The sequence below is a fragment of the Fukomys damarensis genome, unplaced genomic scaffold (assembly GCF_012274545.1).
Source record: "Fukomys damarensis isolate Sample0158 unplaced genomic scaffold, DMR_v1.0_HiC HiC_scaffold_5, whole genome shotgun sequence".
NCBI lineage: Eukaryota > Metazoa > Chordata > Mammalia > Rodentia > Bathyergidae > Fukomys > Fukomys damarensis.
Window position 1 is genome coordinate 51,592,112 of NW_022900917.1, and position 24,799 is coordinate 51,616,910.

At 37.6% G+C, this 24,799-nt stretch overlaps 1 protein-coding gene across 1 annotated transcript in view; it reads left to right on the forward strand.

Annotated features, from left to right (window-relative positions):
* Tox (thymocyte selection associated high mobility group box) overlaps nt 1-18,471 on the forward strand; it is a 308,403-nt gene extending 289,932 nt beyond the window's left edge. The window contains exons 7-9 of the mRNA XM_010640588.3: nt 10,489-10,851; nt 17,052-17,203; nt 17,523-18,471. Coding sequence (XP_010638890.1) covers nt 10,489-10,851; nt 17,052-17,203; nt 17,523-17,559 — 552 coding nt within the window. The 3' untranslated portion in view covers nt 17,560-18,471. The remainder of the gene's footprint in view (nt 1-10,488; nt 10,852-17,051; nt 17,204-17,522) is intronic.
* Nucleotides 18,472-24,799: the final 6,328 nt, after the last annotated feature.

The window sequence follows — 24,799 nt, forward strand, 5'->3', positions numbered from 1 at the left end:
CAGGGGTATGGGGAAAAAACAAGAACCAAGACATATCAAATGATAAATTAACTGTATTGTTTGCTTTAAATGTACCAACAAACAATGGGGAAAAAAGAAAAATCACATCATTTTATTTAAAATTTAAAACATGACTTTACAAATTTTTTGTTGTTTTTTTGTGACAGGGTCTCATTATGTAGTTCAGAGTGTCTTTGAACTCACTGTGTAACCTGGGCTGGCCGCTCATGGTGATCATCCTGCCTCAGGCTCCCAACTGCTGCAATTACAAATGTGCACCTCCACGCCCCACTGACATTAACAGATTTTGTGCTTCAGACTAACTTAAGTACTAGTTTTTGCTGTTATAAAAACTCAGGAGTTGGCTCTGTTTGATCTCATGCTATTACAGATGCATTTCCTTGTATAAGATACTCGGGGAAGTGACTACAGAGAGACTCAGCCAAGGCTAGAAGAACTTGACACCATGTTACCTCAAGTCTAAACCTGGCTGTGACTCTGTTCATTGTGACCCTGGCCTCCAGATTCCATTGCATTTGCCAATAAAAAAACGCTTTTTTTCATCCAAAAATATCCTTTCCCATTCTTACAAATCTAAGATAATTATATAAACAAGTACTTTATTGAGGAAAATATAGACTACATGTACCATTGCAAAGAAGAAAACAGAAGGCAAAATACAAATATGTAAAATATTTTAGTACACTGTTGTCTAATTCAACTGCATGTTTCAGGTATGACATTGTGAGAAAATTCACTGTGATTTAACCATCAACTTGTTAACTCTCCTACATTCTCTCACTCTGCATTTTATACTTTCTAATTTATGTAACTCCTTTGAAGCTATTTATATTTTCTGCTGATTCCATCTCACATTTTGCTATATGTATAACATTCACAGAATGCATCTAAAATTATAACAAAAAATAAGCTGCCAAATATCAGATCTATCCAGCCATTAGTCATGTTAATATTGTTACAAACTAATATGCTAAAATATAAAGAAGACTTTTAAAAAATGAATTATTTCATCCAAGATATGTCTCTTTCTAAATATTTTAACAGAGTTTAAATCAGAGCAACTTTATATGTGAGAAAATCAATGCAGGAAGTCTCAATCCCAATACAAAGTACTCTAATGACATGTGGATTGCTGGAATGCTATAATACTGACTAAGCCTTTACTTCCAAAACAAGTGTCCTTAGATTTGCTCTTAGCTGCATCTTTTCTCACTATTCAGTCTCAGAGCTGCAACCCACCGTACATGGCAATTTTTATAAACGCTGTGAATTGCCATTTCCACATTTAAAAAACCAAGCACTTTTTTTACAGCTTACTCTGACATTTTTCTTCTCTTTGGCAGTAGGAATTTTGCTGGAGCTGTTGAATCTCTATTTATGTACAACTATCTATTATGTTTATACAAATGGAAGGGAAGTTCCAATCATTCCCTCCAGGTTAGAAAAATGACCTTCTGATACTATATATGAGCAGGTGTGCTATATAAACCTTTTGTGCACCTACAGAAAACATACAAACTTATCCTCCCATAGCAGATAGGGCCATATGTAAAAATCCGTTTCTCCCTCCATTTTAATTGTGATTAGGCAATAGCCAGACATATTTAAATATTTTTCTACATTATAATTTTTACTACTATTCTTTCACTATTAAAGAATACCTAAAATGGCCAATAGAAAACACACCATAATGTAATAGTTACAATTCCAAGAAACTACTATGCATCAGTCAAGTTCTACTGTTGTTGTTGTTTACCTATTAATGTATTTTTTTGGCCAATATTCCTGGGCCTGTGAGCTTTGCCAGACTTAGAGCATGTGATGAAGAATAGGCAAATTCGTCCCCTACATATGAAGAACTTTTTCTTGTAGTCAAGGGAGACCAACAGGGAAATCATAAACTAATAAGTGATCGAGGTCTTTGAGAACCTAAGGACATAGAGCAAAGGATGTACCAGGCTGTTTTGCAGAGATGTCTCGGAAGAGGTGACATTGGAAGGCAGGAAAGGTAGCCAGGCAGTATTAAACATGTGCAAAAACTGGCGAAACATCTCTGTGAATTAAATGGACAGTAAAGTCGCCAGAACTGAGTGACTGGAGGGAGCATGAACTGAGCTGAAGCTGGAAAGATGGGCAGGACCCCAATCCTCAATCCTGTGCAGGACAGTGAAAAGCACCAAAGTTTCTTCTCAGTATGAAGGAAGCCACGGAATGGGCTTCAGTAAGACAGCAAGATTGGATTGATAATATGAAAAGATACTTCACATACAGGAGTTCCCTTAATCTGCATTTCTTATCCCTTGAGGTAAGCTTGATTGCCATCATTTCATAGAAGAGCAAAAGTACCACTCAGGTAACTGACCAAAGCTGGCATTGGCCTGCATTACCTCTGATCTTTTGTCTGAGTCATACTCTCAACCCTTCCCTTGTCTTTGTGCTGGGCCATGCTGCTCTTGAACCCAGTGCCACTCTGCAACACAGTGCTTCCCTGAATTACCAAACACCACGTTGACCCAAATTCATGGTATAACCTCTTTAAAGGTTGTTTTTCCATGAACAATGCTTTTATCTATTGTTTTTATCCATTGCTTTTATCCATTTTGTCCATTTTCCTATGTTCTTGCCAACAACTTTGATTTACTCCTCTAAAGCCACATATTTTGGGACTATTTTCTGATGCATTCATTTCACCACATAAGGCTTTGAGCTCCTAAGCCAACAGGTGCTGCTTATTTGTGACCACGTTATAAACTGCTATTTCCTCTGCCTCTACTCCAGGTCATGCTCCGCGTCCAGCACAGGGCTACACAATACCAGCTTTGTGTCAGGCTCACTGCTAGGTGCTGAGAAAAAAGGAAGAATAGGACAGACCCGAGTGGAATGTTTCGTGACACTTGGAAAGTTTGAAGCCATCCTCTAAAATTAGCTGCGTCTTTCAGGACATAATCAAAAACACAAACAGCAGTGACTAGGACTCTCCTGTGAAACTGAGTCATACAATTAGCAATGCTCCTCCCTATTCAGTTATTACTTTTCTTTACATATATTAAATACCATATCACACATATCTAGGAAAGATTGAGACTGAAATCTACCCAAAATAAAAAAGCCCAATCCTGGTAAATGAACATTCTTATCTTTGTACTTCAATATGACAATCCTGACACACACTCGGCATGGTATATGTTTTTTCCAATTATTGCATGCACACAAATGGCATCCTGTTGTTGAGCAACAGTATCTCTGTCCTATACATGGCACGGGGCATTTTACATAGATTTCTGCTCACCAGTACAACTAGCCCACGTGATGTGCTTGAGCTCTGCACTCCAGGTACAGATTAAGTAGCTGGCCTGTGGTGCTAGAGGATGGTAGTGGCAGAACAGGGGACTCAAGCTCCTCAGTGTCTTTATCTAAAGCTTCCGGGCTTTTGTCTACCTAACATGATCTTCAAATATTTTTATCTTTAGAACTAGTACCTCTTATCTCCAGTAAAATTCCCTGAGAATTCTTGCATCTTAACAGCTGAGAGAACAGCTGCCCGGGCTTAAAGGAGGCTGAGGTCCAAAAGCTGCTCTTGGCCATCCCTCCCACCACCACTGCCAGAGACTCACTAGAGACCTTTGAAGGAATCTGGGCCCAGAGAGTGTTCAGAAACTTCTCTTCTGTACCATGCTGTTCCTACTGGGCAGACTCTTCACTGGGGCACACAGAGCCAGAGAGAGCTACCCTGCACTGGCCACTACCCATGGTTCCAGCATGCCAAAATGACCAGACACACCAAGAGGAGTGTGGAGTGTGACACAATGCTAGGCAGATTCCAGAACAACATATTCAATTTGAGATATTGGAAAGGAAACAAAATCTTCGCACAAGGGGCAAAGGTTAAATGTTAGTATCAGAGTAGAGAGGATTCAAATGTATTAAATCCTCCCCCAAAGAAAAGACAAGGATGCTTGGCCCCACAATTAGGATTAGAAGTAGGATCCCAAACTTGCTCTACTAAGTCTTGAATTACTGGACTAAACAGTTTCTTTTCCTAGAAAAAATTAAATGCATTAGCAAAGGTTATAAGTGAGGGATAGAGAAGGTATCAGGTGTGTCTTCAACCTTGATGTTTCTGTATGGGATCAAGGGAACCATGTGAGAGAAACTCAAAAAGGGCCACCCCTGCTGTACTTGGAGAGTCTTAATAGTGAAGAAAAATTTGTGACTACTCAGGGTGGAAGGATATGGGGGGGGGCCTTGTTTTTTTCCTTTTTTTTTCTTTTCTTTTTTTAATACAGTAGAAAGCTAGTCATCAGAAGCTGGGAGAAATAGAAATAGGGGTTACTAATCAACAGGCATAACATTTTAGCTAAACAAGATGAATTAGCTCAAGAGAGCTGCTGTACAATATTATACCTATGGTCAGGGAGAATTTTCGCACATTTAAAATTTAATCTCTGTTCTGTATTTTACCATAATAAAATGAAATTTTAAAAATTGAAGAATAAACTACAAAGTTCAGGATGTTGAACATAGGAAGCATTTAATAAATATAAGAAATCAGTATTTGTAATTTTGTCTTTAGTATTTGTAGGATTGCAGAAGAGTAGGAAAAGATTTGTGCATTTCAGTATGGCTGCAAGATTACTTTGATATAAAGAATAAAAGTGACATTAAAAACTGAAACTTTTGGGCTGGGGATTTAGCTCAGCAGTTCGGTGGCCTGCCTTGCAAGCACAAGGACCCAAGTTCAATCCCTGGTACCAGAAAAAAAAAAAAGAAAAAGAAACTTTTGGGCTGGGGATTTAACTCAGTGGCACTGTGCCCACCTCAAAAGCGCAAGGTCTTAAGTTTGATCCCTGGTTCCAGGGGTGGCAGGGGGAGTAGGAGAAACAAAAACTTTTGCTTCATATTTACATCCCTTTGTAAAAATAAGGAATGACCTAAATATAAACAAAAATAATTTATCTATGTAGGTTACTTAATTGAAATATCAAAACTCAAAAGAAAGCCAGAAACATATGCTATTATGAAGATGAGGGCTTTTTGGCTTGGGGAGATTTTTCATGCTATTGAGGGTCACACTGAGTTAGGCTATTAAATAAAGCTTAAGGAAATATAGTTTTTCCATAGAGTAAAATTCCTGGACATGGTCTACATTATCATGCTGAAAACAATGTATGACTTTAAAGCAATAGAACTAGTTTCATTTCACCACATAGTCGAGAATTTATATTCCCAAAATGAGTGTTGCATTCAAAGTAACCACCTTGGGAAGCTACAAACTCACTTTATTATGTCTCCCAGAGTTCAAAAGATTTTTTGAAACTCCGGTTTTAGAAATGCAGTCAGAAAAAGTTTATGAGCCACCCTAGGATATCAATCTTGTTACATTGTTTTCACACCTCATTCTTTTCCCCAAACATCACCTAGACAGAACCCACAACCTTGGCTTCAACTGACTATTAGCAGTTTTCAAAACTCAAATTCACCATCACAAGACAAAGAGTTGTCTGAGGATATGTAAAACAGTGTCCTACTGGCTCTGAAGAGATTTTCAGTAGGGAAGTTCCCAAATATCCCAAGTAAAAGCAGCATTATTGAAATAGGGGTACAGCTTCTTAGAAGTGCCAACTGGGAAGGAGACAGCATTTGAATGACTGTGTTCTGGTTTCTTAAGTAAAAGCAATCAGATTAATGACTTTAAGGTCATACGTAAAATATGGTATTTTATTTCTAAATTAAGGGGTAATTTATGAAATAGGGTACCAAAATATCTCAAGTACAGTGAAAATTCCTTATATACATACATACATAAACATACATATATATAAAACATAATAAGAACAATATTCGATTAAAGTTTTCTGCTGTCATGACCAAGGGGAAAGAAACAATGGTCAGTTTCAACTGAAGGAGAATGAATTAGAAACAAATATTTTAAATGATTTATTTTTACAAAACAAGGTAAACTTATAGAATCTCTGCCATGGAGAGCTATTGAGACAAATACTCAGTCTGAATTGGCAAATACGATGGAACATTTTATGACTGCTAACAAAATTTGCAGCTCTGAGAGCCCATATCATGGTTTGAAGATAATAAAATCTCATGCTTCAAGGTATAAGTTAATCACCTGCAAGGACCAGGAAGAATTTTTCTTCCAGAAATAACCACACACAATTGAATAGGTGCATAAATTTTGTTTAATTTCCAGTGTATCAAGTTATTGGTCATTGCTGAAAACAAGAATCAAATTAGTTGGACTATTAATTTCATTTGGTTCAGCAAATCCTATATTGTTGCTTCCACTGAGTTTTATGTCTTGTGTTTATACTCTGCTATTTTAAATAACAATTACTTCGTCAGTCTTTCATTTTTACAGCTCACATCATCTCAGAATGGGGACATTTGTACACTGTGCAATACTTCTTCATAATACAAAGTAAATGGGATTGAAATTATCTTGGGTAATCATCAACTCAATTCATAGTACAGTCCTGTATCCTTTGTATATTTTGCACATGTCATAGTAACTCTCTACTGATGGGATCCAAAAGGTCTCCATGCCACAACCCTGCCTTTTGTGTATGTAGAAAATAGCTTTCAGAACCTGTGGTCCAAAAGTAAATAGGAAGCAGAATCTTACAGCCAGACCACATCCTTGACCCGGAAATGTTGGATTCAAGGGTTGACTACAGTGAACACTGATAAAATCACATCTCTCATGTGGCCAGCAAAAGATGCCCACCACTAAATTAAAGTGATTCATATGTTTGAGAGTAGACACAGATTTAAATTATTTAGAATGTGTGAGAAAACAGATCTAATTTCTTAATGGTAGGTATGGAGATCTTCATATGTAGTATAATTGATTTGCAAAGTTGTAGCCTTGCTTTCATGGTTTAATTGGAAGAAACTGATGGTGAGAGCATATTATATTTATGCTTTTTTCATATTTCCATTTGAGAGTCCATCCTAGATTGCTATTGAAAATGAACATATTCTACCTATAGTCCAAGACAATAAAATAGCTCTTGTGATTTATAGATGGCCTATTACATTATTCTGATTAATCAGAAGTGAACCCAGAAGCATGCTTTTCCCCATCTAAATGAGTGACCTTTACATAAAGGCACAAATTCTCAAAATGTAGGTAAAATTTAGCAAGCTGCCCTGCTAATTATGTCTGCCTAGGAGCCAGTGAGCTATAAAGCGCTGTGCACCTACCAAGCGCAGCACTAAGAAGGGTTAGAATTTCTCCTTGTTTCAGGCAGGAAGTGGTTTGTGCTGAGAGCAGAGAAGAGTGAAGAAGATTGAGCCAGTGTTCTGTGGATTCCCCGAGCCTGCAGAGCCTTCCTCGCTCCTTCAAAAGTAGAATGGGATGAATAGTAAGAAGTAGCATCCAGGCCAGCAGTGTCTTCCTGGCATTCTGCCCCCATACAGTCATTCAGTCATCCAACAAACATGCATAGGCTCACCATGCACTCTACACTCTGCCAGGTGCATGGCCTATAGGGACTCAAGTCCCTAACATTAAAAAAAAAATCCCTTTCTTTATTATTTAAGAATCTTTGTGAAAAGAGAGTGTGGGAAAAGACTCATATTGGGGTGCTTGTCATGTATATAAATATGGCTTAGCATATTATTTAGCAAGTCACTTGTAATAACTTAGAAAGAAGAAAAAACACTAAAATAATTCTTCTTGCTATCTTAAAAATTGTTTTTCATTCATGTGAATCGTTATTTTGGAGAATCAAATTAATTTGAGTTTACAATAGGCCAAGTGATTAAAATGTACTACTATTTCAAAGTGAGTTTAGGGAACTGGTCTTTATGTCTTCAGTGTGGAGAACAGATAGGACAAATGACTGGACAGAGAAAATGTTTTGAGTTTAATCATGAACAAGGATGGTCTTTACAAGATTAGCACTAAAATATTTCAAATTAGGTCACCATCTCTCTCTCTCTCTCTCTCTCTCTCTCTCTCTCTCTCTCTCTTCTCTCTCTCCCTCTCATCTCTCCCTTCACATCTGTCTATATATCCACCCTGTATATCCACCCATCATTTTATCCATGTAGTGGACCACACACTATTATATAAAAGGTACAATTTTCCAGTGTAGTAGCCCACGCCTGTCATCCCAGCACTCCGGGAGACTGAAGCAGGAGGACTACAAGGTCAAGGCCAGCCTGGGCAACTGAGCAAATTAGCCAGATCATATCTCAAAATTTTATAAAATAATAACAATTTTTTAAAGGATTTGGAAGGTCCTGAGTTCAACCCCCAGTACCACACACACACACACACACACACACACACACACACACACACACACACACACACACAAGTAGAGCTCAGTAAAAATGTATTTATTGTTTATTTTGAATTCAACATTTTTACTTCTTCTGTAGCCAATATTTACCTCATTATCTAGGAAGAGGTATGTCCAAAATTTTTTTAAATGAAAATATTTTTATAACACATGCATTTCATGGTGTTGATCATATAGGAATGTAAACGATTTTTGTTATTTTTTAGATTAAAAACAGCTATAGAGCAAAAAACAAAAATCTACTACCATATGTCAGTTTTTTATGAAATGTAACTTCTTTCCAATGTGAAGTTGATACAGTCCATGACTAAATACAAAATTAATCCTTCTGCCATCAGCTAAAAGCAAAGGAGTTTAAACACAGTGAAAGCACTTTCCTGGATGACTTAAACACAGAGATACACAATAAAAACATACCCTTCCATTTATGGGATTATTATTGCAGTATTACTGATTACAGTATATGTTATTCAGATGTAAAAGTAGTCACTATTTTCCCAGCCTGATTTAACCTATTTTACTTTTTCCTTGAACTATTAACCATATTGCCCATCAACTACAAGAATTTTTAAAATGAAAGCAAAACATAAAATTACAAAGTTGTTTAATTGAAAATGCTTTTTAGGATCTACATTTAATAAACACTTCTGAATTACTTTGGCCTATAGCCTCTCTTTAAATGTTTTGAACACCTTTTGATATTTTTAATGTCATGACAGAAGAAAGGGAGCCTACACTTGTATTCCTATCTCAGAAAGCTGTATCAACACTGACACAGAAATGTCTTCATGAGCGGGTCCTTTGGAGATGCAGGTCCTTGGATTTTGGGGTGCACCTGGCTGCATGCTCTTCATGGCTTGGCGGGACCCCAGACTCCCAGTCTGTCGTGTTCTACCGAGTGTCACATAGGACCTTACTAGGGAGATGAGATGGTGCATGGGGTGCAATGTCCATCTACCGTGGCCGTGCCTGCGCTCACCTCAAGAGTTGGCACATGTGCACAGCATCCTTTTCATTGTCATTTTCTTGCACTACTGGGACAAACACTGCCAAGCTGACAGTGCTGTAAGCTGACTGACAGTGAAGGTAGCTGGCGTGAGGTCTTGGCATGTCTGTTGGTACCCAAGCGGGAGGAACACGGGTGCCCTCCCATTTTCCTCAGCAGTCACGGTGCTGAGAGTAGTGAGAAACATAACACAGACTTGCAGAAAAAGGGGAGCTGTGCATCTTCAAAGTGACAAAGTGACTTTTTTCTCCAAGGGGACATGTTAGTGGTTTTTTCCCTCCTGTTTTTTTTTTTCCCCCTCCGTTTGTTGTATCAGTCTCTTCCTCTCAGCTCAAGTAGGAGGTAGGTTCATGTCCAAGAAGAAATGCCAGAGTTAATTCTTGATTCTTTTCAGCTTCCACTGAAATGTCTAGTTTCTAAGTCAATTAAAAGATTATTAGGAAATGACCCTATGAAAGTGTGGAAAAAAATTAGGGCAAAATTATATTAATTTATGATGGAGTCTAAAATTTCTAAGAGAGATTATTTTTATCTACTTCATTAAGGGGAACAATTCATCACCAACTTCTTTGTAAAAAAATCAAGATGAGTTCTATGGTTACTTTGAAGATATATTAATGTAATTTTGTAAGACTTCAGAAAGGTATTTTAGAACTTTTTTCTTCCATACTCATTTCCATCAACCAGCTTTGTGCAGATATCTAGGACAAGGCTCTATGAGGATAGAAAAAGAAAAAAAAAGCTAAACATTCATCAATAGGAGAACTGCAGAAGTGAATTCCTTGGAAAGTGAGTTATAATACGTTTCCTATTAGGACAGTGATGGTCTCCCTCTTACCCTGCATCTTTTTGTTCAGATGCTAATAAGAGTCAGCAGTTTAGAGCTTAGCATTAGGCAAAGGAACAAAAAAAGGCCATTGCAGATTATTTTAGATTTCACAAAAGAGTGAAAGTTATAAGACTGGGTTGTATAAATGATGTTAAAATAAAAATGGAGGAATTCTTAGACAAGGGATTAAGAATTGTCACGGGTGTTGGTTCACATGACAGTTCGTGAGTAAACTCACAGAACATCTTGCTCCCGGAATCGTCGCTCCACACATCCATCTCCTAACTCTTCTCCCTTCATTTCAACAGAGCTACACTGAAACTGTTGACGTTAAGACATCTCAACCTCCTCAGCTGATCAACTCAAAGCCGTCAGTGTTCCACGGAACCAGCCAGGCCCACTCAGCTCTGTACCTGAGTTCCCACTATCACCAACAACCGGGAATGAATCCTCACCTCACGGCCATGCATCCTAGTCTCCCCAGGAACATAGCGCCCAAGCCGAATAACCAAATGCCAGTGACTGTCCCCATAGCGAATATGGCTGTGTCCCCCACGCCGCCCCTGCAGATCAGCCCACCTCTTCACCAGCATCTCGCCATGCAGCAGCCCATCGGGAACCAGCTCCCCATGCAGGTCCAGTCTGCCTTACACTCCCCGACCATGCAGCAAGTAAGTGCCATTGCTCCACACTGAGCCAGCACCCCTCTTCTGAAGGGCTCGGGAGGGAGCGGGAGTCTGTTCATCCAGGAAGATATGAGGGCGCTGTGTGTTCTGTTGTTCTGTTTAAATGGGGGAGATGACTACATGCACAGATACTAACTTCTGAAAAACTTTAATTCACACACACAGTGAGTTTATGTAGCATTGTACCATCATATATGTTTGTTCATTTTGGGGGGTTTTCTTGGTACCTGAAATCGAACTCAGGACCTTGCCCTTGAGATGCAGGCAGCTGCACCGCTGAGCTAAATCCCTGGTCCTGTTCATTTGTTTTTGTTTGTTTTTTGGTACCAGGAATCAAACTCAGGACCTCACACTTGCCAAGCAGGCACTTGTGCCACTGAGCTACATCCCCAGCCCTCTGTATTTTTTAAAAATATTGTTTAGAAATGAGAATTACTTGACTGGTAGACCTGTTGAGTCCAATAAATGCTGCAAAATGATATCTAATCCTAAAACAAGTTTGATGGTACCCAGAAAACCATAACTGAACATCTGAACCAGAGTTTTACTCTAACATATTTCAGGGGGCCCTGGGGTATAGTTGAAGGACAGAGTGCCTAGCGTATACACGGGGATTGAACTCGGGTCCATGCGCTTGAAAGGCAGGCTCGTAGAAAATGTGGGAAAAGTTTGGAAACTTCACTATCTACTCCCTGGTTATTGAAATCACTTGTGTACAATATTAACTTTTTTTTTTTAAATAAAATTTTCTTTTTGGATTTTGGTGCTATTTCACAATTTGATAACTAGAAGCAAACTATATATACTCAGCTGAACATGAAGCATTCAAAAATCCCAAGAACTTGTTTCAGAAAATAATGGTAAAAATCAGAAATGATAGAAAATTCAACTATGTATTTGTGTGTGTGTGTGTGTGTGTGTGTGTGTGTGTGTGTGTGTGTGTGATACTGGTAAATAAACTCTAGGTCTTTGCACTGAACTACATCCCCAGCTTTCTAAAAGAAAATTTTTTTATTTTGACACAGAGATTTGCTAAGTCACAAAAGAGTTGGCCTTGAACTTTTATCCTCCTGCATGAGCCTCTCAGAGTTCTGGGAGTCCAGGAGTACGCCGCCATGCCCAGCTCATTCTTATACCCCAAATACTCTTGTCCTCAGAGCTACAAGTAAATGTGTAAATATAATTCTTTCTACACAGTTGGTATCTAGCTCTCTGTGGAATTTGAGTTAGACTGGGGACAGTAAGAGGGAGGGGAGACAGAAAAATAAATACATGTAGGTACAAGTTTTTTCTTAATTATCATCATCATCATCATCATTGACAGGATTTCTAAGAGGTGACAATAGTAAGTCCAATGCCTTAATATTTCATCTCATCTTTAATTCTCTGAAAAGTTAGAGCATAAGAACATTTCTACTACAATTGTACTTATCTTACTGAAGCTGACAGAGTTGAATAATGTACTAACAGGGCCAGAACTGGTATTCAACCCCAGATCTGTTCAGCAAGCAGAGCCTGGATACTTAAATACTAGGCTAACTGTCTCTCATTCACAATCATTCTTGTAAATTACTAACTCTCCCTATGCAGGTCCAGTATGCCTAACACTTCACATTAGAAAATCTATTTCTCCTAACACTTTGGAGGATCTTTAAATCTGAGTTAGTTCTGAAATCAGAATTGTCATGGTGAGCAAAAGGATTCATACTCTTTCCTGAAGGGTTCCTTGGTCCCTAAGTCAGGGATATTGATAACCCTCTTGATTTCTTACCTAAGTTTTCCAATGCATTGGAGAAGACCCACTAGGGAAGAAGGCCAGGAAAAAGCTAGATTTCACCTTCCTGCTTTGTCTACAGTGGCGTTTGTGACTGAATGATGCTCATAAGTCAAATGTCCCCCCTTCCTATCAGATTCTACTAAGCATTCCTGAATTTTAGTGCATCAATAGTGTTTGTCTGAAGAATTAATAGGTTGAGGGACAACAGCTTCATTTGGGTAGACTGACCCCTGCCTGAAGGCGCTGCCAGGCTCAGGGTCCAGGTATTATTCACAGTGCTTGAGTTCAGGGTGGCTTCCCCAAAGGAAGGAATAGCAGAGGCATAGAGACCTCACCAAGCTGAGGGCCACAGCGCTGTCCAGAAAGGAGGTCATTTTCTAATTTATTCACTCAGCAATGTCTCCCTTTTCTATTTGTGCTAACACCTTGGATGGGCTTGCTGTGATCCTGAACAGTTTTCAAATATTTCAGAATTACATAAAGCCACATGTAAAAGTTCAAGAGATTTATCTTTCCATGGAGAATCTTAGCTAAGTAGGAAGAAAGCATGGATAACATCAGTCAAGGTATTTATCATTATGTAAATCATTTCTGTTAGTATACCTCAAAAAGTATTCTGGTAGAATCTAATTTCAATTTTTTTATTAATAGCACACAAACTGGTAGGAATTCAAAATAGAAAGTAAGTAGCTACAAAGACTATGTTGACTAAAATCACTCAACAATACCTTCATTGCATGAGTAACACAATTGTTGAGTGATGAACAACTAAAAAGCAAGTGAGTAATGTGTCAACTGTCAGGAGAAATCAGATTAGGTCGTGGAATCTCTCGGTTCCTTGGATTTTTTTTTTTAAATTCAATTGATTGAGAATATGTTCATGAGACTGAGACTGGCAGCCCCAGTAAGGTGATCACCTTAAAACCAAGATCAAAGAGGCCATGCAGATGTCACTGGATTTACCACCTTCACAGCAGTCAGGCCATTGTTCATTTGTCAGTCAGTTTTTGTCCTGTAGATGGAGACCTGTGTTGTGGAAAACGTTTGACCGGGTTCATCATCCAAACCACCTTTAGCTCAAAGCTATTTGTTTACTTCACCTGATACAGGGCACTGTCCCCATCTTCAAACAGGAATGAAAAAGGAAAGAGTAGGGGAGGAGGAGAGAGAACAAAGTTAACCACTACTGTACTTTTAAAAGAAATCTCATATTTATTACTTTTGTTATTTTATTAACCTTTTGAAAATGAGTATATCCTACAAAAATAATTGTTTAGTCTACCAAGAATATAGTTTCATTTTTTTTCTAGAATATTTTATACACTGAACCCATGGACCTACTTTTTTTGGTCCTTTCTTTTTCTGCTCACTCTATTGTCCACTGAGGTCAAGAGAAAAAAATCATTAATATCTGTCAACGTCCTTTATAACCTTAAGAAAAAATCTTTGTATGATATCACACAGACAGATTTTCAATTTCCTTGTGTAATAAACAGCTGCTCTAGGATTTGGGTGTAATTTAAAGGTTTAAAAAAAATCACATTGAGATTGATGAATAAATCAGTCATGAAGACAAAAACGTTGATGCCTGTTGAAAATACCTCTCCAGACAGGCAGGAAATGAAATTAGTTCCTGGTAAAGTGTGGATATGAGAATCCGTGTTTGGTTGGGCTGCAGGTTTTTTCGGACTTGCTATGGTGGCACAACAAAACTGCTAGGGCTACAGAAATCTAATTAAAGAGCAAATATCCCTTCTGACATCAAATTAATCTTTATCATGTTTCCTATTTTTATTTCAATCTGGCAAAAGAAAATGAAATTTAAAATTCCAAGCTTGCTACAAAACAGTTGGTGATTTTCCTCCTGAGTATTAAAATGCAAAATATTCAGTCTTGTTTAATTGGATCGCTAAGCAAACATTTTTCAAAAATTTTATATCATCATTGTTGTTTTCTCTTTACTTCAATAATGAAAATGTACTTAGCTCTACTTTTAACCTATAGGCATTTCTCTATATAATATTCAGAGGGATGATTTATTTTCTAACTTGAAAGTAAAATAATGTTTATTCACAGTCCATCTGGATTTTTCTTGGTCCTTGATTCTTTTGGTGTTAGTCGTTTGCTTTAATTTAAACATTGAAGTTAGCTGAATTTTCAGTCTTTGAAATTTGTGTTGACACATAATTTTGATTCTATAAATTGACGTATAATAACTTTAAAACTAATTTTTTTCTGATGTTTTCTCATTCAACTTCAAAAACAATTTCCACTGGATGGAAAAAAGCAATGATTTTGTGTGTGTGTGTGTGTGTGTGTGTGTGTGTGTACAAGCACAGTGCTTTTTAATGTTTCCATGTCTTCAACTAATTCAAGACATTTTCACTTTTGTTTTCATACCAGTTTGCTTTTAGGTTACATTTTGTTGGTTGTATAAAAATTCAATATAGAGAACTTTACATTAAAAATATGGGAAAGTCCTGGCATTTACACATTGATCTTCCATATGCCTTTCTGACAGTATTATCAAATAGTCCGTACTAAACTTTATTTATTGAAAAATATGATTTATTGAGCCACTACTATGGGCGAGGCCCTGAAAATATCCAGTAAGTACTTCAAACACTGATCTCAGGTCCTCAAAAATCAGCAGCCCTCACCATGGGGGCTTAATAAAGGAAGTCAACACTAGGCTCCTGAAGAACTTCTCCTGCTCTTTACCCAGCGGCACACTCATTAGTAGGGCAGGAAATCCAGAAAGCTGGAGAATATGACAGGCCCGTAGGAAATGAACACACTAAAGCCCATGATACTCCATGTTGGAGATCTAGGAAGGTCTGGATAAAGAAGAATTCTGCACAGCAAGGACTAGATCCCCAAATGGCCAGCTAAAGCTATAATTTAAGCTCCCCTGGTGTCTGTACAGATAACTTATTTCCCACAAACCAGTTGTTACTACAGGAAATCTAGACCTCCGTTTGTGTCAGCCAGTCTGGCCGCTTTATCCATGTTTCAATAATTTGCTTCCAGTCATTCCAAAGTTTTTCTTTCTCCACTATTTGGGTGAGAGTAGATGTGGGCATTGGTTTGAAATCTTTTATCATTTGGAAAATAAATTCATATCTTGAAACCAATATTGAGAATTGAGGACATTTGACATTAGTTGTTGTCTTTGAGTCTTTCCACAAGGGACACCCAAACATGAATAAAATTCTAAGGAAATACCTTTAAAACACAGTACTTTAATGACCCTGCTAAGTTTAAGAAAAGTAAACATGCCTTCAAAAGCTTTGGGCAAGTAAGTAGAGAGTGGTTCATTTAAAAAAAAAAAAAAGCCTCTTGATTTCTCAGCATTAAAAACCATGGATGAACTCTGCTGCAGAGACAACCACAAGATTAATTAAGTTACTTTTTTTGGTCACTTCCAGCAAAACTTGTTCCTGCTGCTCTTGAATTCACCAGATAAGCTAAAAATGTCTTTGCATATAATGCTTTTTGTTTACCAGATATAGCTATATACTTCACAGATTCTGTCCTTGAATTTTTAATAACTTTGATAGGTTTAAAAGTCAACACTTCTCCGTACTAGTGAATTAGAAGAATCTCCCCAAAGTCTGATTATTGTTTGCCAGTTAATAGACTTTTCAATTAAAATATATTTGCTCTGTCTTACACTTTCCCTCTCTGTGTTTTGTAATGGCAAGTTGTTTTGCATCTCTTTTCCTGTATCAGTCCGACAACTGTTAAAAAGCTTTGGTTGAAATTTTTTAGCTGAGAGAGAAATACAAATAAAAGAAGAAGCAGATGGTCCCTTTGTGATTGAATGAAGAAAAAGGGTTTTGAGAACAATATGTGAATAGGTGTAGTCTAATAAAACACTCAGCCACCTGCTGCCTGAATCCTTCAAAAAAGATTCTGTTGCATATTCTGGGGATTAACCATTAATGTATCCTTAGGCTTGATAGAAAACATAAACTTTGAGGGGTTTAAGCTCTTTTCTCCCTTTGTTTTGATTGAGTTGGCTTCTCTATTTTAAATTGTTTCTCAATTCAATTTATCTGCTCAAGAGTATAATTAAAGGTTTTCGACACAAGTTTAAATGAAGGAAAGGTAAGAAGAATGAAGTTGCAGGCATGTCTTTTATACTTTTGTCCGGAGTTTTCTGGGCTGTTCTAACGGGCTTGCCTTGTAAAGGGAGGAGCTAGAAGGCCCTTACAGTGTTTACAAAGAATGGATAAATATTTAGGTGTTTTACTTCTTTAAAAGGATGGGCTTGCCTTGTAAAGGGAGGAGCTAGAAAGAAGGCCCTTACAGTGTTTACAAAGAATGGATAAATATTTAGGTGTTTTACTTCTTTAAAAGGCACTTTGATCCTTATTTGTGAACTTATTTTTTTTACCTTTTTTAGGGATTTACTCTTCAACCCGACTATCAGACTATTATCAATCCTACATCCACTGCCGCGCAAGTTGTCACCCAAGCAATGGAGTATGTGCGTTCCGGGTGCAGAAATCCTCCCCCTCAGCCGGTGGACTGGGATAACGACTACTGTAGTAGTGGGTAAGTGGCTGGCCATCGCCATCTGGCGGTTGACAGAGCTCATAGCATGCACCCTAGTCGATCTTGCTTTCAGACACGGTACAGGGTCTGGAATGTTTTTGCATGTTTAGGAAGGCAGAAGACACCTCTCCAGAAATGTGGAGCCATCTTCTATCCCTTCCCGAATTAAATTAATTTGGATCTCTATTCACTTTATGTGTAGGTTAACTACCCGTGCACAACTCCATCCCTGAAGCTAGAACAAGTAACCCAAGCCCTTCGTGTTACATTGCAGCGCAGGTTGACTTGTAACGAAGATGATTCTTTTCTCTCTCTGCAGGGGCATGCAGAGGGACAAAGCACTGTACCTTACCTGAAAATCAGAACACCTCTTCTTTCCACTGAGGCATTCAGGGAAGTCCTTTCACCATGGATTGCTTTGTACAGTCAAGGCAGTTCTCCATTTTATTAGAAAATACAAGTTGCTAAGCACCTAGGACCATTTGAGCTTGTGGGTCACCCACTCTGGAAGAAATAGTCATGCTTCTTTATTTTTTTTTAATTCTTTATGGACATTGTTTTTCTTCTTCCCTGAAGGAAATATGGACCATTCAGATTTTATGTTGGTTTTTTTGCTGTGAAGTGCTGCGCGCTAGTAACTGCCTTAGCACCTGTAGATGTCTGGGATAACAGTCCTGGATTTTCCATTGGTTTTCATAATGGGTGTTTATATGAAACTACTAAAGACTTTTTAAATGGCTTGATGTAGCAGTCATAGCAAGTTTGTAAATAGCATCTATGTTACACTCTCCTAGAGTATAAAATGTGAATGTTTTTGTAGCTAAATTGTAATTTCAAACTGGTTCATCCCAGTTTATTGATTTCACAATAAGGGTTAAATTGGCAAACATTCATATTTTTACTTCATTTTTAAAACAACTAATAGTTCTATATTTTCAAAATATTTGACAAAATATTCCCAAATGATTTTAATTTAAAAACAAATTGGCTTTGTCTCATTGATCAGACAAAAAGAAACTAGTGTTAAGGAAAGCGCAAACACATTTATTTTGTACTGCAGAAAAATTGCTTTTTTGTATCACTTTTTTGTGTAATGATTAGTAAATGTCATTTAAGTCCTTTTATGTATAAAACTGCCAAATGCTTACCTGGTATCTTATTAGATGCAGAAACAGATTGGAAACAGCTAAATTATAACCTTTACGTATGGCTCTGTATTATTGTTTCTTCATACTGTGTCTGTATTTAATCTTTTTTATGGAATCTGTTGCGCCTATTTATGAAATAATAAATATAGGTGTTTGTAAGTAAATTTGTTAGTATTTGAAAGAGGTTTCTTTGATGTTTTAACTTTTGCTGGCAAAAAAAAATTCACACTTGATGTGAATCCTTTATTAGTTTTTACAGTGACTCATGAATAAAGCCAAACCTGCTTTTCATTTAACAGCAAATTAAAATAACCAATCCTTATTTCTGCATTTCTTCTGTTGATATAAATGAAAACTTGCTCTATTTTAAGAATTTACTTATTCTTTACAATACAATAATTGCCCCAAAAGTTACTCAAGTTCCAAGTCTAAATAAATAAACACACACTTTATCTGAAAAGAGTTACTTTTTAATTCTCAGATGGATTTAGTCAATTCTGAAAATTCCCCTCCAAAAAGTTAAAGTTGAGTCACTCATGCTGCATGCTATTCACAAAATCCAGAAAACATGTAAGAACTGAACAAAGGACAGGAGGAAGTAAAGGAAAGTACATTGCCAGAAATAAATATAGAAATGAAAGATGAGTAATAGCAAAAGGGAGGAGAAACACTCCAAACTTGATGGTCATTGATAGAAATTGAGTTTCTCTCTTTTTGGTGGCTCTATGAGCTACTTCTCCTTCCTGAAGTTTAAGTCATTTAAGAGAATTTTTGGGGTATTAGAGATTTGCTGAGGAACCAAAATCATTGAGAATATGGCTGAGGATTGGCATAACTTTTACACCAAAAAAGAGCTAGAAAGTTAGTCTCATATAGGAGATTGTATCAACTAAGTTAATATGGCAGGAAATCAAGAGAATGGCTAATGTATCTTTCACAGAATGTACAAAATAAATTTAGCAACTTAAATCAATGCAAATATATGCACTATGTAATCCAATCAGAACTAAAAAGACAAAAGGTAAGCTTGCTTTCAAATGATTTTAGGCATTGTACAACCTTGAATCACTTGGGCATGTCATAACTAATAAATAATCCAATGTGATTTTTAAAATTATTGTAGCTGGGAGCTCTAGTTTTCCTGTCTTACAACTGTAAAAGAACTTGTGTGATTGAATTCACAGCTTATGTTTGTCTGTTTAGTATTTTAGAAATATACCAGCACTGCTAATTAACTAATGCCTTTTATTTATTATATTATGAAAAAGTAAAGTTTTCTCTTAAATCTAAACTGGGAAGGTAATCACCCTATTGAGAACATGCAGCTCCAACTCTGACAGGTGGTTTGTACAGGGAAGTATAGTGTTGTTTACAGCTTGTCCAGAGCAGGTATGCAACCAGGGTAGAGAGAATGTTGAAATTTAATACCAAATACAGTAAAAACAAATGTAAATAAAAGAAAATACATCATCAATAAAAACTCTTACCATGTGTGACCGTATTCTATGTGGTGATCCATCAGTCTCTAAAGAACAGGGTAGTCAGGTGAGTACCTCGAGTAAATTCAGGGCAGAAGTAATCAAGTGTAGTTTCAGATGTTCTTTCCTGAAATTCTGAGAATGCTCTCTTACCAACCTAAGGCTCTGAACAGTGAACTATGATCTAAGAGAGTTGCCATCTCTAATCTTCTGTCCTTAAGGAAGGCAGGGCCAGCATGGGCACAGTAAGGCAGCACAACACTTGTACCTTGTTGCTCGGAGGAGCATCGCCAATACATGTGAAGTTCCTTGCTACATACTCTAAGTGATCCTTGGGCCACAAATAAAATCATTCTGAGGCATTCAGCAGTGATATTGGACATAAAATATATTCACCAACATACCCAAATTAGACTTATAGCTACTGATAAAGGGGGAAAGTGTTGGTTAGCAGGAGTAGGTTTCATAACTAAGAAAGTCAAAAAAGAAGAGTAAAAGATCCCAATTCCCATCCCAGGGAACATGAGTTGACAAAGGAAAAAGAAGTCAAATTATGGCTTCCAATTAATCACATTTGTGGACAAACCGAATGATGAATTTTATCTCTGCTCCCTCTCTGAGACATGAGCAGTCCATGGAAAGCCATGACTAACAAAAGCAGTGTATCCAGGCTGATTCATAGCTAAAAAAAAAAAAAAAATTAATGCAAATTATGAAATTAATACATCCACAACCAATCTTTTTTCTATGGGCTTCTCACCATTTGCAAAATAGTTACCCCCACTTCTTTGGCAGATAATTACACTGACCACATAAAATTGCAGATGTTTGAATCCTTCACCTACACAAATGTTAATTTCATAGTGCTCCACCAGCAGATGTGAGAACTAGGACAATGGGGCTCCAGCTACACCTTTAGATATAATTTTTAATGGAGCTAGAAGTACTTTACAAAGTTCTAGGCAAAAATCTGGAAGTCTTGGTTATGTTATGTTTGCTTAACAGTTGCCCCACTTAAATCCATCCTGGATACTATTCATATCAAAGAATATTTAAAATTCCCAAGCTCCTCTAAATCTCAGTAACTGTATTTTTTTGATATAGCAGAATAGTGCATGTGGACATTTGTAATAAACAGGCTATTGTCTACAACATGAGAAATTTTATTATGTATAGTCTCATAATATTTATTTGTTGAATGGGAATTTGACCTGTGTTTTCTTTTTTTTTTTTTTTTCCTTTTTAAAATTTTTTTTATTTTTTTAATGAGTTTTTTGGTGCATTTTAGGTATACAGTACAGTTTTTCCCCTATTACCTTTCCCCTACCCTTCTTATTCTATTCAAACTCTCTTTTTAAAATATGGGTACGAATACAGAAAAATTCATCTCTGTTGTTGTTGTTTGGACACCGAAATACTGACAAGAAGAAAAGTGATATTGAGTTTAATCCCTAAATATGTACTGCACTGAGTAACTCTTCCACTTAATGGGTAAATTCATGTGATTCACCCCACAATACAAATCTCTTTTTGACTCCTTGAAATTAAATAATCTCATTTTCAAAATAACTTGAAATGTCATAGCTCATCCTATGTGCTCAATAAATGCAAAGATATAAGAATCAGTGAAACATCGCAATTTATCCTAAACAGGAATTATATGTTCTCTTAATTTAGAAGTTTTGAATACAGAAAATAATTAAATCCTTGATTATAGGTAAGCATCAGAGGTGAAGAAGAAATCTAAAGTTATCAAAAGATCAAAAGAATTTAAAAATGAATATATCATATTTTGGCCTACATAATTGAACATGTTTCTCTAGTTGTGACAAAAGCAAAGGCTAATAGTACATAGAAGCAGAGGGGAAACATCAAGAAAATAAGAAGCAAGGGGGAAAAGGCACCCAACATGTAGGAGAGAAGAACTTAAGAGAAATTTCAGATGACAAGTTTTATGGAACACTAAATTGAAATACTGATGAATAAGAAGCTGATTTTTTTCCTAATCACCAAGTGTGAGTATGACTTGGTGAAGAATGGAAATGAATCTTATTTCCTAAATTCTACCTACATGATACCAGGATCAGAACAAACTGTTCTCTTTTTTTCAGATTCTCAAAGGAGATTTCCATACTTTATTTGCCACTATTTCTCAGTGTAGGAAAAGCTTTCCTAAAAACAAAGTTTCCAAGTCCTTAGGTAAGACTATTTAGAGAAAGTGAATAATGGATCCTGAAAATTACCAACCAAAGGAAAGAGGCTGGGAGCAGGGGGAGAAGCAGAGAAACTCAGACCCGGGTAGAGGCACTTGGCCACCTAGTGCATTCACAGATTCAGCTCTGCATTCTCATTTCAGTCATAACCAAACATCTTGTCGCTGGTACCCAGCACCGGACAGTGCCATAATAGATGAGAAGATGTGAAGTTCTTGTTTCAGGATAGGAGACAACTGAGAACAATGATGTGTTAGATATCAGCACGGTCAGATCTGCAAATGAAAGAAGCCCACTAGCACAAATCATTTCACATTTTATTAACAGCATGCTGGCAAAGAAACTTGAAAGTGAAATTTTATTCACAGTAACATGAGGCCAGAAAAAAAGTGACCAAAAAAAAATAAATAAATAAATAAAATGGTAAGACAATTCAACAGAGAAAGCAAAAAATATTCTAAAGAGAGACTATGAGCCCAAACTACAGTATTTTTTTTAAGTCTGGGACATCCCTGTTTGACAATTGTATGTTTACAATAAGCCCAAACATAATTGCTCTGATGGGCTGTCAGGGAAAAGATTAATTTGGCAAAGATTAGTATTGACTTGCTGTTTATTAAGGCTTTTAAACAGCTGTATCTGGCAGCATTCCTGTAAGTGGCTGTCATATCTGAAAATCAGCCTCACACCCTGGTGCTCGCCAGCTGTTACTAAACAATCTTCTACCACTTTGAATGTCTTTCTCCAGGCCAAACAGCAAGAGCAAACTATTGCCAAATGAGCCTTTTTCTCCTCCTGTCACTTTTTGGCGTGGGGGTGGGGAGCTTCTAAATACTGAAATGTCAGCTCATGGCTGATGGCTTAGCTGATAAGAGGCACCGGAAACCAGTAGGTGGTTTGGGTGCTGGATGAACACATTCCCCATGTAGCAAGGGGTTATGCTCTTAGTCACCTCGCACAGACAAAAAACCAAAACCACAACTTGCAACTGCTGTAGGTAAAAGGTTTTAAAGCCAGTTAGAAAGTGGCTATATCAAAGGTCCACAACCATCAGAATTTCAAAGTGAGTGTTTTGTTTCCCCAGACATGGCACGTGCCCTATATGCCATGCCTATCACTGAAAGGGGATGTTGGGTGGTGGCCTGGAAGCCAGGATACCACACTGGAACTAGGCAAGGGGAGATACTACTTTGAAAACCATGTCCTTCATGCTTTGATTCAGTGGAAACCTGTAAAATGAAACTCGTTTGAATGTTCTGAAGTCAATAAAAGAAAAGAGCAGATTGAGTTTTTGGCTGGAATAAGACCCAATGGTTTCAAATCCAAGTAGTGTCATAAAGGCAATGGAAAGAATAACATTCCAATGTCATTAAACATCAGACTACAAAGGACCCAGTGTTGCGGTAAGACCCAGTAGTCTTTCCGCTGTGGCTGGTGGTGGAGGGGTTGCTCTCAGCCTCTTTCACGCTGCATCATCCTGGAAGAAGCTGCTGTAGCAGATGCAGAAGGACATTGGCATCCCTTCCCCTTTTCTCTACAGACACTTCCCCATTTCACTCTGTGGCGTATGGGGTGGGAGTTGGCCTAGAAGCCGAGCCTTTCCGAAGAACACTGCCGACGTTTTCCAGTTTCACCTCCACGTAACTTCGTTTTGAAGTCTTTGCTATCCGTGCGATCAGATGCTTGACATTTGAGCCCCGGATAGACAAATGAACCATTTTTCTCAGCCCGGAGAATGGACCTGTCTACCACAGACATCTGAGAGTTCTGTCTCCCTGCTCCTTTTCACACACCATCGTGGAGGGTGATACTGTAGTCGGCCGAGGTGGAACACTGACTCAGCTCTTACAAACAGGAATGAAGCGGCTTTGACACAGAAGACAGAATGTATGTTTGCCTAAGCCCCCTCACCCTGGCTCTGCTGAAGCCCAGGCATAAAAGAGGAAAATCGGGAATGCAAAATTCACTTTAAAAATAACCTATGATCTTAAGTGCCAGAGTATTCTAGGTTCCGAGATGGCTGTGAATTTAAGGGCACCGTGGCCATTTTCTAGAGAAAAAGCCATCTCCATCAGGGCCTCCCCATGCTGATGAATTAATCCAACTGCTGACCAATGCAGAAATACACCTCTTACTTGGCCCAAGGGTACCTTTGTTGACGCAATAGAGTCCATGGCTGGACTCAAAGTGCACGGAAAAATTAATTTTGCTTTTTTAAAAAATTCAAAAGTCAAGGTAGGTAAGGGGGAAACCATTTGACTTGTTTCTGTTTCTGAGACAGTCTTACTAAGAAGCCCAAGTTGGCCTCAAACTTGTGCTCCTGCTTACCCATCCACTGCCCTGGCTCATGTGTATTCTTATCATCTTGCAAGACAATATACAGGTATCTTCATCATTAAGTCCTTTATAGGTCTGATTGCCTCCCATTGGCCTGTAATTCTTTGATTATTCAGATGAGTTAAGTGAGTGTGGGAAGTAAAGAGTTATGCTAATTTCAAGACAGAGTCTAATAAAGCCGATGAAATAAGAGAGGATCCCATTCTGGTTACACAAAAAGCAAGGAAGTTTTCCTCATTGCTTTCAGTCCATTATACCAGAAGCCTAACATTCTTGGTCTAACGCTTGACATGTAGAAACTGTCCCAAATAAAAGTAGCCTGCACTTTTATCCTGCTAGGTTTATCTTTGAGCTAAACCAGTTTTCCCAGCCAAAGGAAAATCCTCAGAAATTATTAATTGTAACAAATTTTGTGGCATA